This window comes from Falco naumanni, chromosome 1 (assembly GCF_017639655.2).
Source record: "Falco naumanni isolate bFalNau1 chromosome 1, bFalNau1.pat, whole genome shotgun sequence".
NCBI classification, from domain to species: Eukaryota; Metazoa; Chordata; class Aves; order Falconiformes; family Falconidae; genus Falco; species Falco naumanni.
In genome coordinates, this window is record NC_054054.1 from 17,660,247 (window position 1) to 17,678,334 (window position 18,088).

Consider the following 18,088-nt stretch of genomic DNA (forward strand, 5'->3'; position numbering starts at 1 on the left):
TTAGTCTGAGCACTTTTACGTACAGGAGATCAATAAAAAGACAAAGATCTCCCTTTAAGTTAGATTTCTGATCACTACATTCACATAGTAATTTCTGGTTGTATTTTTTTCAGGAAATGCTGTAACAGCACGATCACACAAGGATCTTGCATGTATTAGTGTTTGTTTCTGTTTTGTAAAATATGTCCTTTCAACATAATGTTAAATTCCTACCTTATTTATGTTCAAAGGGGATTGTGAAAATTTGATTATGCTTTCACAGCTTTGAATACTTTTGAATATTGCTCTTCCCCAAAGGCATCTCATTCCTAACAGAGCCATGCTTCCAGCAAAACTGTTTGGATTAGACACCCTGCGGAAGTATTCAGATGCAGGCAGAAAACATTAGAGGACGATGCACATGCTACTTGCATGTTTAAAAACGTAAACAAAATGTATGTGTGCCCTCTTAGTCCCATCAGGAAGACTACAGACTTTCCGAAGACAGCTGAGAGAAAATGATTTCACTGAAATCTCTGCCTGTAGAGGGGGGTGCAGCCCTGCACGTAACGAAGCCCGCAGAGGACTCTGCAGACGCTGCACGTTTATGCCACAGAACCAACAGGCAATCAACCAACAGCCTCGGGCTGCTGCATGGACGCAGATTAATGATCCCAGCCAGGCGCTGGAGGGATCTGGTGCCTGGTCTCCAGGATCTTCTTTCAGATGCAGTGGGATCTGGGGGCAGTTATTGCCCTGTCAGCGTTGTTAACCCTTGTAGCATGCACACACGTAGGGCAGACTTAACACGTCAGAAGCAAGTTCTTCACCAAAACCGAGGAACTTCTCTTGCTTACGATCTGGTAAGACACTTTTTTTTTTTTTTTTTTAAGAGCAGTGGGAATGTAATTAAATAAAAGCACAATTGCCACCAGCATGACTGGCAGCAGACTCTGAAACCAACGCTTGGGCTGACCAGCCTTGTTCTGCTCAATCCAGCTGTGTTCATGTGCCAACAATGCAGATGCAGGCAGTCCAGCAGCTACACGGCTATCGAAGCCCCAGGAAATTTTATGAGATCGCTTTGCTGCTCTGAACTTTCATGTGCACTTACTGAAATTCAGGCTGCCTTCCTGCATCCCAGCTGCAAGGCCTCAGTTCTGTGTCTTCCCTCCACTTACAACATTTTGACTCTGAAGTGATTCCACCTCTTCTAGGAGCTGGAAACAAGACGCCTGAGAAAAATCACGTCAGCAAGCAAAAAACGGCAAACCCTGAGGAACAGGAGGCAGGCTTCGCTGACTCGGGAACTCCTGACTAAATAAGTTTGTTAAAACCGAGTGCTCAAAACGCAACACTTGTCCAGTGCAATGTAATGAACCACTGTAAGAAACAGAAGCAGTTGCTTTACCTGGTTTGCTGCCCGTCCACTGTCTGCTGAGATGGCTGCAGGATGCTCAGTATCATCTCATGTGATGGGACCATGGCTCCGACACCAAATGACACTGAGATTCATTTTACAAACTGGTTGTCATCAGGTGATAAAAATCCAGCCGATTAACCTGTCCAAGCTTAATTAGAACAAGTGCCTGGGAAGTCCCTAACTCCAGACTACTCCTACAGTGAAACGGGGTTTTCTATCTTCATTTAGGCTGAAACTGCTTTCAAAACCACTTTCAGCATCGCTGCAGTGCAGTTTTGCAAACCCAAGTGCTTTGTTCCAGCTGCTCCACTTAAATTTTTTGCTGGCTACTTTTACCACAGCTGCATTTGTTTTCTAAACCTTTGCATGCTCTCTCAACTGGAACTGGCAGCAAATGGAGCACTCTTCGCCAGGAGATGAAACTGGTATTTATTTCTTTGTAATTCTTTCCTGGCTCTGTCAGCGAGGTTGCTGTTGCTGCTACTTTGCAGATTTTAACACAGTTCCTTGGATTCCAGATGCTTTTGTTTTAAAGCTGTTCCAGCACAAAAAGGGGAAAATAAATTAAAAAAAAAAAAAGTCAACAGGCAGCTATGTAATTTCTGCCATCTGACCTGTCTGGTCTGCAGGGGTTGTATTCCATCGCTTCCAGCAAAAAGCCTACACAAACACATACCTGCTGTAGGTTTTCCACCAAAATGTGACTCGATCTCTCAGCAAGCGCACACACCCCACGTCAGGGGGTGCGGCAGCCAGCGTCCCCACAGACACATTAAGACACGTGCACGGGGCGGTGATGCAGGGAACGCGTGCGTGGCTGTGGCTGCCTGCCTGCCTGCCGAAGCACCCCTGCTACCTGGCAGCGTCCCACAGGAGAATTTCTCTGATGCTTATTAAATTAATGGTCCTGAAAATTAATACTCTAAGCAGGCAACTATGCGGCTCTAGCCGTCCCTGGGAGTGGCAGCAAGGCTTGGCTCTGGTTGCATAGCCAACAAGAAACATTTTTGTGTCTTGATTTGCTTGATGAGTAAGGCTTAACCTGGGCCAAGAATCATAAGCAAATTATCGTCCAGGACACATATTTTCCAAGAAAGAAAAAACAAAAAAAAGGACAGTGCAAGTCAGCATACCTAACTCGGCATGGGCTGCTGGGAGAAGGTAACTGCAAATCCCTGCCGTGTTCTGAGACGGCCCGGGCCAGATCTCCAGCTGAGCAGCTGCCAGATGGAACAGCACGTTACAGCTGCCAGCACGGTTGCCTCTAGATGTCGCATCGCCATCGCACACGGCGACTCTCTCCTCCTGCTTCTCACTTTAGTGCAAGTGGCTGCCAGCTCCCCCGCCAGGATCTTGGTCAGCGCAGGTCAGAAAGGGCAGGAATGGCAGAGCCGAGCCCAACAGCCCTTCTTTCTGCCCGTTCCCAGCGGACATCCCAGCCGCTCTTGTGCTGCCGTTTGGTTCCCAAGGTCTCCCCGTTACCTCCAGACCACCGTGCCTCTTCCCTCTCTCTTCCCTCCTCCTTTCCCAGCCCTGCACACCTGGCTCTGCTTCTCCCCAGCCAGTTTCCCTGCACTTTATCACTGCCCACGCAGCGCGGGTAGGTCAGCTAACCATAACCCACCTTACCCCATTACTACCGACCGTCTACAACCCCGCGCTCCAGCCCCTCCGCGCCGCGCACTCTGCCCTCCTGCTTGCAGGGCTTGCAGGCACACACACTTCGGGCTTTCAGGAGAAGCCCCTTTCACCTGGGCACTAACACTGCTCTAAGGCATGCCAAAATTCCCTCCGCTGGAGCCTGCCAGAGGGGGAAAAAAAAAAAAAAGGAAAGCTGGTGAGAGCATACGCTTGCCCTGCTCTGTGGCCACCTCCAGCCCCTCGGGCTCAGGCTGCCATTCATCCCTCTGCACGCACGTGGTGCCAGTTCACACCAACTGGTGACCGATTTTTAGTAGAAGGTTACTTACTTCATAAAGTTTTCCTCATTGAAAGAAGGTTGAAGCTGTCTGACAAAACAAACCCATAAAACAGAAGACTAATTCTGATTTTTTTCATGCTACCAACCAAAAGGCAGCACTGGACTACTATGCATGCAGTCATTAGGAGAGAAGAAAAAATGGAAGATACATACGTACCAGGTATCCAGAGCTCCCGAGGACGCTTGGCCCGCTAAAACATGCCCCGGTCTCAGGCAAAATAAATGGGATTCGGAAACATGCTTGAATATTTGCAGAAGTAGTACTTATAAATGAATGCCAGCACCACAGTCTCATCAGGATGGATGCCCGGAATTTCAGACTTCAAGGTTAAAAACCTCAAAGCACACATTTTGATATCTTCCCTCGAAAGGTGGCAATGAGGTGAAGGCAGGGGCAAGTTTGTGCTGAATATTTCAAGATGTTCAACGACACACCAAGGAAGGTGTGCAGCACAATCACATTGCACAGCCACATCACCGCCCAGCGCCGAGCGCAGCTGCACCCAGGGGCTGTGCTTGTGCAACCAAGTGTGAGCAGAGCACAGGGGAGGCTGACACATCTCTGCTTCCGATCAGCAAAGCAAGAAATTCCCCCTCCCGACAGCTTGTTTTTAATTTCTTCTTTACAATTTTGACCAGTATCTCTTTCATCTGAAGAATGTAAAGACAAGCAAGTAAAAAATTAATATTTTAATTTTTTTATATATATATATACACACACACACGGAGCAATTCATCCTCAGTACAGAAGACAAACAAGCAAAAGATTTGTGGCACAATTTCTTTGGAGAGTTGCGGCATTTTTTTTACACTGTATCACTGACCTGATTTTTGTCTTTTCCAAGGACTATAAAAGGCAGCTACTTCTAATTCACAGAGGCCTCGGGGGGCAGATTCTGTGCTGAAGTCAAACACATCAGTCTCCTTCCCTCACTTATTTGCACATCTTTTCCCACTGGAGACTCCATTTTGCCAGAGGTTTGGCATCCTCATTTCTCCCCCAGGCTCTGAGACATCGCGCCTCTCCAGCACCCAACTTCATGTGTCCGCCATGAGAGGGAGGACTGGCACATCACTCCCCACAGGGCAAGCACCATTTCACAGATTTAAGAGCAACGTTCCATGCTCAGGAAACCTCACTGTTACTTTTTAAGGATGTTTTTACTAAGAATTGCAGATCTTATTTACGCTCTAAGATGATCGAGTAAAGCGGGTTGAAAAAAAGACAAAACCCCAACCCCGTATAGTAACAGTTGAAATAGAAATGCGACAGAAGCGACCCAGAAACACAAGGACAGGGTGGCTGGCAGCTAAACAGACAGGGAGCGGTTTGACCAGCACGCCACAATTCACATGCTGCCCGGGCACCTGATGACACGAGCCCTGCTGGCACCCGTAGCAGTACCGTCAAAGCATTCACATCCCAAAAAAACGCCACCTGTGAAACCTACAGCTCCTGCCTGCTCTCCAGACTGCATCTTGCTCAACCCCATTTCCCAGCACCCTCTGGAAGAACAAGACGAAGCAAAAGCCTGACCCTGAATCCTAACTAGCCCTTCTCTGAACAGCGAGGAAAGCTCACGAGCGAGTTCAGAGCCTGCTGCACCTCATGTGTAACACGCAAGAAGTTGCACGGGTTGGAGCAGCTTTTAGAAACACCTTCCAGCTGCCACAGACCACGTGTGGCTGACGCGTGCCTTCAAATATTTGAAAGAGAACAGAAATAAATCTATCGGTTGGGATGCGGTTTTGCTGGCTCAACAGAAGCGAACAACATTACCTTATTGCTACGATATGAAATGCTGGACCCAAAAAACCCCTTACTCTCTGCACTACTGAGTACCAGCGGAGAAAAACCCAGCAGGAATTCCAGAAACCCTGTCCCTTGACAAAACACATTGCACAACAGCAGTGAGCATATGCTGCCATTGTAACACACACAAAAGTCCTCGTTTCAGGAAACGCAAAGTTTATGGAAACACACTCGGAAATGCCGACGATGGCCCAGAACACTGTTGGTTTCGGACAGTGACAGGGGTTACTAAAAGTGCAATTAATATAAAGAAAGCACAGGCTGCCAACAGGTTATTTTAGTGTTTGGAGAGCAGCACAGGGCCAAGAAACTGCAATCAACCTCAATGCAGCTGTTTTGCCAAAAATAACATTTGTCTTTGAAAAGGGTAAGCCAAGCCAAAGAGAGAAGAAAGCAAGCTAATCTATAATGTATAACAAATCTCAAAATAAATTAAATGTGGTTGCAAAATCGGGTTTGGTCAATAAATAAACAAACAACAACAATAAAACATTATTGGAAAACCACTCCAAAATAGTTTTGGCCATTGGTAGCCCAGGGAGGGGAGGGGGCACTGTCGCAGGCATAAAGCCAAGCCGGGCAGTCGACAGTTGCTGCAGCCCCACGGCCTCCTGCTCCCCCTTCTCCCTCCTTGGCTTTTGGGTGACCTCCCTGCTGGCATATCGTATCTCCTTCCTCTTCATCCCTCCTTCCACCACCCACGCCTATCCCACCTCCAAAACTAACCCTCCTTGCTTCTGCCCCAAGCAAGGCGTGTGGGAAACACACCTTTTGGGGTGCGAAGGGGAAGGAAACGGTGGGACAGAGGGTATGAGTGACCCTGGAAAAGCAGCTCCATCCCAGCCATACAGCAGGACAGCTTGTGTCCAAATGGCCCTCGCACCCCATCAAAACCAGAACAAAATTCACGGACACTCAATCCACATATGTATGGCCACAACATCAAGCTATATTCCTGTGCTCTTTTCTTACCCTCCATGCATCTTGCAGCCAGCCTGGGGCGACCTGGTTTCATGCCACTTGAAGCGCTTCACTGACGGCAGGGAACTGAGGCCCAGGCCCACCTCACCTGAGCAAACGCACCACCAAGCCCCTCCTGACTAGTCCGTAGCCAAAAATCCCACCAGACGCTCACCTGCAGACATTATGTATTTTTTTTCCTTCTTTTTTTTTCCCCCCTAACTATTCTTACTTCAATACCAATCTTGCCACTGGGATTTTAAGCGTGCAGTGCAAAAGTGCACTGACCCCCAAAAAGCGTACGTTTCTATTTAGAACACCTGCAATAACAACATATCCAGTGGGTATTAGAACAGATTTCAGTATCCTTTACAATTCACGTACTACATGAGAAAACCACAGCCGTTATTAGCAAACATTTTAGGTGCGATGCCTGTTATAGAAAGGACTTACATTATGCACGTGAAGTATATCACAACAGTGCGTAGAGACGCAAAACTCAGTTCTTCCAAGGAGCAGTTACACCGCCTGATGTAGAACAGAAAGTGGGAAGAGTCCTAAACAAGAAGTGTAAGGCCACTGCAAAGAGATCACCTTCAACAACCGACGAGAAGCAGAGCTACCCCAGCGCATGAAATCCTGCAAGATCACCTGAGGGAAATCCCCCTCGAAGCACTTGGGAAGTATCTATGAACTAGAGCCCAGCGGCCCCTCCTCCCAGCACCAAGCCCTGCGACACCTTTGAGGAAAACACGGAGCAGTACGCTTCAACCACCATTTTCTACGCCTTGCCTCCTTGTTTTCTTACTGAACTTGTTCAGCTGCACGAAACCAACCCGTGCAATTTTCCTGTCAGCGAGTGCTCTGAGCCAGGCTCTGCTGGCCTTCAGCAGCTGACCCCAGGAGGGCCTTCCCTGAATCCATTTCCAGAGGATGGGAGGCAGATGTCTGGAGTCACGACCCTCCTGCCACTCTCAGCATCTAGATTTGCACCCGTTCTTGTTCCTGAAGGAAAGGGCAAGGGGCAATAAACAGGGGAGCAATGGAAACAGAGGCTTCTTGTACAGAAATTCATACTTAAACCTCATTCAGAAGGGAAACACTAACACCATTCAGAGAGAAAAGGCAAATTACAATTTCTCTACAAGAAGCTGAGAACACAAGGACTCTTGCAACAACTCTTAACAAATAGGCTACTTCATTTATTGTTTATTTCCCCACATGAATGAATCAACCATCTCGGAAACTCCATCACACAGAGGGCACAAAAAGTTATTTACAAGAGGGACATATCCCCAAAATAAGTTTAAGATGTACAGATTTATAATGGGAACCAAGAGGGAGGGGAAGAGGACAAAACCAAAACCAAGGATGGCGGAGTCAGACTCTGACTTTCAGTTACAGAAGAGATCTCTATCTCCACGTAAAGTAGGGTTTTCAACTATTAAATAACTGGCATCTTAAAAATAGAACATTTGACGATTTCAACACACGTATTATTTCTTCTGAATAAATATTGCATGGAAATGATGCTGCTTTGCCACCATAGTTGCCTCCGTTCCTTCTGGGACCCAACCATTCACCTCTGTTTTTCCTTGGATTTATGGTTTTCCTATTGACAAATGCTATTTCCCCCACTGTTATGTTGTGGTGTGGGTTTTTTATTTATTTTTTGTTTTGTTTTGTGTTTTTTAAAGGCCTGAACAGGCCCAAGTGAAAACGGTGAGCATCTTTCCTAACCCTTTGTAGGCCTCTGACCTGGCTCAGGGTTGAAAATACAATGGCTTTTTAAAAACTACCTATTAAAGAGTCTTCTCCGTGACCTGAAATAAAACATAGCTTCCTGCTACGTAGCTTGGTACCGATGCCTCCCCAGATCACTGCTTGTGAAATGCGAGCCCCCAGACAGCCCTCCACATGACCATGACATCGTTTCCCCTGAAGCCCAGGGGCATTTGCCCTGGGAGCAAGAGCAGCCCTCGCATGGCCACCTCCGAGCGGCGGCAGAGCACACGCTGCCTTTTCCCAGCTGCCAGCAGTCCACCTGCCTTCACTGGGCATCTTCTTACCAGCTTGGCTCACCCAATGCCCTCGCCTGAGCTTTCCTAGGAGCCGGGCAATAGATCAGCGCTATCGGGCAGCAAAGTGCCCGAAGGACAGGTGAGGACAGGACCTCGTAAGAGCACCCGCAGCCTGCACTGAGCTGGATGCAGGATGGGGGCAGCCACATGCCCTGCCTCGTGGGTTGTGGCACGTGGTCCCCCTAGCGCGGGCAAGCCGCGAGCGAGCAGCTCTCCGACGGGAATCTGGCCTGGCAGCAGGGAGGGAGATGGGTGTATGCAAAATGGGGGGACCCACGTCCCTGCTCCACCTTTTACCCCTAACACCCTGCGACAGTTCTTGCAGACTCCTACAGTGGTTTTCAGGTTCAATGAAGCTTTCCTTCCTTCCCTCCTCCTCAGCTGGTGATCCTAAAAATAGCTTTGTCTGAAGACCAAGTCAGAAAAAGGCATCGACCCACTGGTCTGGAATCGAGCTCCAAAGTGCACATCAAGCCTTCAGGCCGGCTGGCCATCCCTGCGCTTCCTGAGAACAAACCAGTGCCCAGCCTCTCTCTGTCCCTGGCTTACCCAGAGCGGTCGGTCTTCCAGGGAGGAGGAGCACAAGCAAAGTTTGATAGGTAAAACGGGGAGGGGTGGGGGCGGGGACGTGGACCTTCCTTCCGCTGGTTAGGACAGGTTATCCCTGAAATACACTAAGGCTTTTAATAAAGTGAACATAAAAGGACAGTCTCTTGAAGGTGTGGGAAGACCCAGCCAGGATCCCAGTGGTCCTGCGCTACCGGGGGAGGCAAGAGGAAAGCTCCCTTGTGCTCGGGACTAGGCAGAGCCACAGCACGCTCCCACCAGCTTCTCCCAGAGACAAGCTGACTCCTGGCTTCCCTATGGCAGGGGCCATTTCTACAGAAACTACTTTTGGAAACGCAGACCTTTTGCTGATATTTACTACCATCCATTTTCATGAGCCTCAAAACCGCGAGCAGGTATTTTACAAAGGAGGCACCCGCCGCACATGTGCAGGCCTGTTCCTCCATCCTGAAATTACGTGGACAAGGGAGCTAAATTCTTCCCTGTAAGCACAATTATTTTGGGATACCACCCTTCTCTTCACCACTCCCATGGGTCTGTCAGAGACAGGGCAAGGGATGCAAGAGGGGACCAGAGGGCTAAGGCACACTATTAGATATGAGGACGGCAGGACACTGCTGTCACACAACAGGAAATCTTTGGGTAGAGAAGGGTAGCATCTTACTGAATACATGAATGCCGTGGATGCTGCCTTCACCGTTACTGTTACCTGCAAAATCACAATTTCAAAAATGCAGCTCCTGACAAGGATAAAATGCTTGCAAATAGCTAATTATTCCCTTCTGCGTTCCCTTGACAGGTTTCCAAGTTGCTGGGCCCATCCTGTAGTTTGGTTGAGAAAGAGCCCGTGAGACACCTCCCACATGAAGGATGCTTTGCTTTGGTACCGAATCCTGCTCTTAGATACTCAGTGAGAACAGCAACGGTTGCAGGCAAATATCCAAATGCAAAATTTGTCTTATATTCCGCATTCAACCACTCAGTCCCTCCTTAAACAGAAGTGATTCCTCCCCATGTCAGCTCTCAGAACAAGGTCCAAGCAATCACAGTGACTCAGTACAGCTGTCCACCTCCACCCACCAAAATGACAAAAAGCAACCACACACTCAGCCCTCAGGGGAGGGATGTCCCTCCACCACAGAAGAGAGGCAGAGCTGTTTCCAGCCACACCTGGTCACTTTGCCACCCCAACTGTGTTTGGCTTACACTTACAAGGCTTAAACCAAACAAAACCACAAGGAACACAGTTCAAGTGCTAAGGACATGTGTGTGCATGAGCGCATGGCAAGGAAGAGGACCAAAGCAGCGATGGCTTAGAAAGTGAACTTGCAGCACTGAATGCAGTGGCTTCTCTCTATTCTCAGGACAGCAGCTGGTGGACAAATGCAAGAGGGTGAGGTTGGAAAGCAGGCAAGGCAGACAACTTTTTTGTTTTTATTGTAACAGAACATTGTTCGATCCTATGGGGTTGCTACTTGCCATCTCGGGAACAAAGACACCAAAGATTGCATCTGTGCTTGCAAAAAAACACATCTTCCGGGAACACAACTGTTGCAGACTGTGGGATGTTGCATAATAACTTCTGGAGGCAGATTTCCTTCTTGTCGGCACTTCTTCACGTGTGATTAGTGTCCTGCTGGTTATTCATAATAGAAATGTTTATAGACCATCAATACATTAGGCCATTCAGACAATTCATTGCACTTCGTTGTTTTAAAGGAAGGTGCCATCAATGCTGAGGCTTTCCTCCATCTCTTCTTTTTCAAGGCAGCAAAACGCTACCCTGAAAACACAGTTTAAAGTCTTTCCAGTGTAACCAGATCCCTTCCATCTTTTATTTTCCCTTGCAGGTGCTTTGTATCCAACAAATTCAACAAATGCAACTGTTTATGAGGTTTTGAAAGTGCAAAAAAAGTTAAAGGTACTTAATCACCTGAAGCACCAGTTGAAGGCGCAGTTGTTTCCAGTCTCAGCCAGTGTAAACCCTGTCTAACGTAGTGTATCAGTTCGGTCATGTGACTGCTCAGTGTCAGAGTGCAGGTCACTGAGCTGAGTTCAGCAAAAAACTCTGGAAAAAAGGGGAGGGAAAGAGAAAACATTTGTTGGTTTCAAGCAACAGGCATGTCTGACAGCGAGGAGCGACGACAGCAGTGCACTGTCAGTTGGCAAGTCCCGTTAAACACATTGCTAACGCGGAGAGCTCAGCAATATTGAAGGCTAGGAGGTGTTAACAAGCACACTAGGCTGCGCACGAAAAGAAAAAGTACTCACACATGCGTACACACACTGAACCACCTCCTCAAGCACTTGCTTTAAAATGACATCGAGACTCCATGGTACGTGGGGAAAGTTTGGGTGTTCACACCCCAAACCCTGCCGTGTGCTTCCCCCAGATTTTAAACAGGCCAAATCTGTGTATCTTTCCGAGCAATGCCTGGAAACACACACAGCTGTCGTCAGGCTGGTCCCTTTCCTTCGTCCGTCCTCAAACTCTGAAGACATCATTTCTCAACTTGAATAGATTTAAAAATGTGTACAGCTTGCCAGGCTATACAGCTTTGATTTGGGTTGCTTACGGCTGGGCACGTCAGGTGAATTTAACAGAGTCCTCCTAGCCCGCCACCAACTTAGGCACCGCATTCCTCCTCCCACACAGGCAGGAGATGGCTCTTGCAGCGTATCTGAACCCACTGGGAGGTGCTGGCAGGCACCCTGCTCTGTGCTGGCAATCTTCCGTGCAGGTGACAGCAAGCGATGGGAAATTATCGCACCTATTCCTTTCCAGTAACCTTTCCTAGACATTCTTGCATGACTTGCCTTCCAGTGACATGGGCTCGTCCCAGTCCCTCCAACCTCAATTGTGTTGACAAGTACCTTTGCAGAAACTGGTTGTTCTCAGCTCCTTTTTTTTTTTTTTTTTTTTTTTTTAAATTATTACACACACAAATTGAACCTGGAGGCTGAAAACTTCTGCTTGGCTGTGCAAGGAACTCTTCAGAAGCAAGAGTGCACAACACTTTCATGCTAATACTTCCCAATTCAGAAGCAGAGAACACACTTCCCTTGATTCTCCTGCTTTTGTTTACAAAACAGGTATCCATTCCCTCCATGGGAAACAGAAGAGCTGTAAGTAGAGACAAAGAGTCCAAAGCCCCTGCCTGAGCAAACAGAAGATAATCTGATCTGTGACCACAGCACTGTGTGAAAGGAGAGTAACTTCATATGTACCTCATGAGTGACTTCACATGCAACCTCAGCTTGTCCTCGCTGTGGAAGGTAAGAGGCTAGAAGACAACCTGTTACAGCCTCATGATCCATGGTGCTGCTCTGTATTAGGGCAAGGAGCTGGGTCCTGCCCTGGAAGCACCTGGTTAGGGACCCACCAGAAAGCACTTCAGCTCTGCACAAGTGACCTGGACATCAGTTACAACTAACTGCTTTTCACTAGCTTCAGACTTCCTTTTTTAAGGGAACTCGATAGCTGAAGGCCACTGCTTTTTCTTCTTCTTCTTATGTCCTGTGAATTGCATACAAAAATCAAGGATGTGGCCTTTTTTTTTTTTAGTTTTAAGTACTCATCTTCCGTACCTCTTTGCATCTGTATCTTACACTGAACGCCAACAAATTCCAGTTCTAAAACTCCTCCACTGTCCTGGAAAGTGACAACAACTGCCAACCCTACATGAGTATTTACCATCCTCCTGCACAGATCCACTCCCCTGGGAGTATTTACTACCCCAGTCATCATTTCCCTACATTAAAATGGCAACACAGAGCAGGTTTTGCATTTAGTCTTGACTGATGGAAGATTCTGCTCAGGCTGCCCTCCCACAGGCTTTCCTCCATGACTTACTCCTGTGGCTTACCAGCAGCATCCACCGCTCCTTCTACGTGCCAGTCTTTTATCAGCCTTTTGAGGATATAATCCAAAACACTACACATGAATTGCTGCTGCGAGCACAGATTTGCTCAGAGGACAGCCAACAACTGGAGTTGCTCTATTCAAAGGTGACTTGCAAAGCCTTTTGAATGTCAGCAGCTGGCTCAGCATGAGTATTTTTACAGCCCTCCAACAATTCAGCCAGGCATATCGTGCTTATTTTCTTTTAAAAGTTTGCTGACAGATTGTGCCAATACATCCCTTTGCCACAGTAACTCACAAAACTTGAGTTTTATGAAAAATGACACTGCAAATGCCACACGGGATTGACAGGTCGCAGACTGAACCGGACCCACTCTAGGGCTTTTGCTTATTCACCACTGCTTGTACCACAGGACAATACAACATTTTTAACAGCAAAACTGTAAAATAAAAAAAAAGTAGCAGCAATTTTAGGAAATGTTACTGGCAAATACGTGACCAGTGCCCAGCAAGGACTCCAATTCAAGTGCTGCTCAGCTTCTCAGTTAGGAGAGTAGGCAGTTCCACCCTTTTCAAGACAAAACTACCTGGAAGTTTGACAAAAACTGAAACACAAGGCTACAGGCCAAAAAGCTGCTTTTAACGAAGGTGAACCAACTCAGAAAAACTAAGCACCCCAAAGGGGAAAAAAAACATGCTTCTTGTGTTATTATGAAGCAAGCTGGCTGGTTTCCTGTACTTGATACCCTCATCCCTAAGCTCTTAGATGTTTGAGGATGCCAAGACAACCTTTTAATTGGAACACTCATCAATATATCACCATCAAGGACCTCTGCCAGTAATCTGTCAATATGAAAGATGTCTATTTCAACATATTTAATGCTATGATCTTTAGGTATGGCATTTGCTACACTAAGCGTTAGGATTTGCATACGTACAACCACAACACATGAAACAGAAAAGACAGAGGACAAAAACTTACCCTTATTCTTCCTGGCCAGTTCATCAGCCTGTTCCCAAATATTATAGGCATAGAGGACACAGGAAGTGATGTTGACGTAGGAATAAGTGGTGCTTGGGACGTAAGAGGGGACAGTGACTGAAGAGCCAGTGCTGTTGCCACTGTGGTTGCTAACTTTCGATCCAGGCTGAGAACTCACAGAACTGGCAGGGGAAGGCATTGGAGGAGGAGAAGGCATGCCTGTGCTTCTGCAGGAGAAAGAAACACAGTCACGAACGTTTGTTTAACTTCAGAGTTACAAGCCTTGCCACAAGACAGTCTTATGCCTGAAGCTAGCTGGTATCATCCAGGCCTGCAGGAGCAAAGTGTTGAAAAATCAAGATGTGTTCAGCTACGTAACAAGTAACTCAACTTCAAAAACCTTGGCCTTGCACTTGAAGGAATTTGTGACTCTAGGACTCCCCTAAACAAAAGAAAATGTGGGACCAGACATCAGAAAGGGACATCCATCCACCTTTCAAAATCTAAACCTATTTGTGAAAGCCTTCACCAGATTATCTAGATATTTTTTCCTAATGACTTCCATTTCGGGCACACTGAAGCTCTCCAACTGTGGGGGCTGGAGCTTTCTGACGGCTAGTCAAAGCAGCCAGGTCAGCCTACACACGCTTATTTATAGTCCTAGGGAAGCTAAATGCGGTCAGCTGCCCACCTCCCAGACACAGGCTGGCTTCATCATATCACTTCACCCCCACCACTTCAACCAACCTAATTTTAGTCACGGGTGTGGAGGGCTTCCACCACTGCTCTTGGGAGACCCATTTAGCTCCCAATAAACTGTAATGTGCAAGGCAGCAGAAAAATAACTGGAATTTCAGCATCACTACTGAAGACCAAATAAACCTCTCTCAACCGCAGAGTTTAAAAGGGACAGATGCGGAGCTGGGTAACTATCTGCCAAATGCAATTACCACAGGACAAACTTTTTTTTACTCATTGTAATTAAAACACAGGCAGAGTCTGCTGGGCCCTGGGTCATCGAACACTTAAACGACAGCTTGCCTTTTACTTTTGCTGCCACATACACAGCAACACTGCAGCAGATACACAGAAAGGACAAAATACTCAGTAACTCATAAATTAGAAAATGAGTTTCTTTTTCTTAATTGGCAACTGAGCTAAAGAGAAAATACTGAAGTGTCACCTCAAAGTTATGCTACTGCAGGGTGAAGGCATAATCCTACTGGACAGTGGCCAGGGAGCTGGGGATGGTATCCCGTTAAGTCTCAAGGGACCTCTAACAGAACAAAGATGAAAACAACAGGGACTCTGAAACAGCAAATGATGACATCTTCCTTGCTCCTCTGGTGGAGAACTGCTCTGCCTGATACACAGCAACTCTGGGCCACCTAACAAAAAGCCCCACTCTTTCCTACAAGAAAAGACAGACAAGAGAAACCAAAACCACACTGATGCCCCCTAACAGTATGTTTTCAGGTGGCAAGAAAGTGTGTGTGGTGAAGCACTCTCAAAAGCAGCTTGCAACTCAAACACGTTGGCTACTGTTTTCACTCATGCCCTTATAGACACATTACAGCAAATATATTTTCAAATCTTACCTTGCAGCATATGAACAAGGTGCTTGCGTTAATTTGGAAGAAGTCTGCAACAAGGAACAGAACTCTTGTTAAGTCTGAGCTATTCAGCCAACATCAGTAATCATCACAGCCACCCAGCTGGCAGCTTAGCAATACATGTGCCCTACCTTGAAGTATTCATTCAGGATCTTGCAGTCCTTCAGTACAATCTCTTTTTTGTAACGGAACAGTGCCATGTGCAGAATGGCCTGGCAGCGCAGGCTGTGAACAGAAACACACACAAGTGTCAGTGTCTGTGCCTGCTGGCCTGCCCAGCAGTCATCAGCCTTGTGGGACAGAGGCAGGCACACCTCAGCTGGACTGCAAAGTCAAGAAAGCTCAGAATTTCTCCCTCTTCTGCTCATCTTAAAAAAAATTGCAAGGGGAAAAAAAAAAAACAAACCACCAAGGAAGGGCTACGGCTGGTCTTCTATATAAACAGGTGCCCAGCCTCTTAAAGAGGTGCCACAGGCTGAGTAAGCCCCCATCCCAAAGTGCCTCGGCTATGTTCAGCTACAGCTTCAGTTACACGGCTCAAACACAGGCAGCCAAATCACATTCTTTCACCTTAGGTGAAAGCCCTTATGCACTCTCAGGTTACCAGCAGATCAAATTTTAGAGCCTGTGCCTTCCATGTGTGGTCCCTTTGTGATGTCCCAGCTCACTTTAGAGATGTTCCAGGTTCACTCTGGCTTTTATATTGTGCTTCTTTTTTCCCCTTGCAGAACTCTTTGATTCCCACTTAACTCCTTTGCCCCTGAAAGTAATGGGTTTTTCACTCTATCAAGTCTAAAAACAGAATAAGGCGGCACAGAAAAAGTTACGCACCATAACACGGCAAAGATTTTGTCATATGAAGTTGCTGTGGCTTCCACAACGAATTTCAATGTCATGGTGAATCTAAGGAAACAAAATAAACATTTTTTTGTTTAAATAAAAGAATCCTGTCAGCCATCCGTGCACTGAAGTCCTATTGTTTATGAAAAACCAGTGCATGCTGTTATCTCAAACACTGGTCCCCAAAGTCAGGAAATCTGCCCGAAGTTCTTAGTCCTGGCACCAAGTGCTTTGTACGATCTTGAGCAGAGGACTGTGTCTCCAAATGCCTTGTTTTCCACGCAGTGGGAACAGATGTGGCTTCCTTAAGTGACTCACTCTCCTCTTCACACTGACTGATTAAAGGGCAAGACCTCTACAAGTAGATGCCCCCTGGGGGCCCACCTACAGTCCTGGGGCTCAGAAAAGGCGCCACCATTACTGAAGGTGAAATATTAATTCAAGTGTTTCTGGACAGGACAGACATCTTAGGCGACACATTTCTTTTCACAAAAAGCGAACAAGCAAATCGCCTTTTTGAAAACAAAGCCTCAACAGCATCTTAGAACTACAGTCCGTCAAGACCAGAAAGCAAACAATGTAATGCAAAAAGTTTGAAGCCTACCACAAAAAAACCACAGACAGCTGTTTCAGCTCTACAACAAATCAGTTTTCAAAAACACGCACATAACCTGTAATTTCAGTATGAATAAACTGATACCTGTTTCTCTTCTATCCAATACATGGTTCCTTGGGTTGCGCTGCCCGTATGTGTCATACTACCTACTATGGCTGTGAAACTAAATGGGGACCAGTTGCTGAAAGAAACCCCAATAACGCATACTGGTAGAAAGGCACACGGGACAAGCCAGGAAAATCTGCCTTCAATCGAGCTGCAAGACTTTTGGGGTACAAAGCGTTCTTCCACGCACTAAACTGTTGCTTTGTTTTTTTTAACTGAAATACTCCTGAGCTCACACACAAAAGTAACTTTTTTTAGATCTGGATAAAATAAAACTTCCTTCACGTCCTTAACTGTCATAACCAGTGTCCTCCGGCGTACCTCAGCTGCGAGGCTCAAATGCTGAGGAGGACATGGTGCCTACTTCTTCTGATAAGCAATGCTGAAACATTTCAAAGGATGTCTTTGGTGCCTATGGATGGTCTGTCTGTCTTGTGCTTGTACAGCAACCCAAACTCTGCTCCATGGTGGGAATCCAGAGCTGCCACAGTTGCAAACGAGCAATGCAATTAACTCTTCCCCTCCAGACGCAATGCCTAATCATCACACTTTGAAAAATGCTTACTTGATGAGCTCTATGGTGTCGCTGACTATGCTGTAAGCTGATTTTGGTGCTGTTGCATCCGATTCCAAGGCAATCCCATATGCAATGAAGGAAAGGGCAGCATCTAGGTACTGATAGGCCCTTGCAGTCTTGCTGGTCTATTGGGAAGAAAATTCTCATTTTTAGACTACGACAAAAACTACTTCTCTCCAGTGTACCTGAATACCTTTTTTCTCCCTAGTTAGGCAGGATTTGAAGAAAGAAAAAGATGCAAGTCAGGCCTCTGGGTGATAATTAAAGGGTCCTCTGCAGAACCTCTCATGTGGTCCCAGTCATCAGCTTTGTGTGCTCTGGCTATTTGTATTTCTTCCTCTTGTTCAATAAGTTACTCAAGGAAACCATTATCTTCACATTTTTTGGATATTACTGTCTGGTCTTGGAGGCCTGCCTTGTGAGAGGCAGATGGGGCCTTCCCACCGCAGTATTCCCTCATTTATTTTCACAGGTAAATGACAAGTAGCAAATATACATTATCTGACTGAGCCATATATTATTAGCAAAAAACTGTGTTCACCCATGCATGCTGTTAAACAGCACATAGCAGAAAAAGCCAGTTACATTGCATAGGACACTTCCAAGTCTGTTCACCAGCAATACAATTACTGTCAGATCCTGACATTGCAGAGTAAACTGTCTTAAAACTGTTCCATCTGCCTTCCAAG

At 46.6% G+C, this 18,088-nt stretch overlaps 1 protein-coding gene across 5 annotated transcripts in view; it reads right to left on the bottom strand.

Annotated features, from left to right (window-relative positions):
* Positions 1-6,379: 6,379 nt before the first annotated feature.
* AFF1 (AF4/FMR2 family member 1) overlaps positions 6,380-18,088 on the bottom strand; it is a 113,123-nt gene continuing 101,414 nt past the window's right edge. For 4 of the 5 annotated variants that reach the window (XM_040583158.1, XM_040583125.1, XM_040583142.1 and 1 more), the window contains 7 exons: positions 17,388-17,524; positions 16,093-16,164; positions 15,393-15,486; positions 15,247-15,290; positions 13,649-13,875; positions 10,738-10,872; positions 6,380-10,440 (listed from right to left, as the gene is read on the bottom strand). In XM_040583158.1, coding sequence (XP_040439092.1) covers positions 10,430-10,440; positions 10,738-10,872; positions 13,649-13,875; positions 15,247-15,290; positions 15,393-15,486; positions 16,093-16,164; positions 17,388-17,524 — 720 coding nt within the window. In that variant the 3' untranslated portion in view covers positions 6,380-10,429. The remainder of the gene's footprint in view (positions 10,441-10,737; positions 10,873-13,648; positions 13,876-15,246; positions 15,291-15,392; positions 15,487-16,092; positions 16,165-17,387; positions 17,525-18,088) is intronic. The other variant, XM_040583136.1, reaches the window with a different exon arrangement.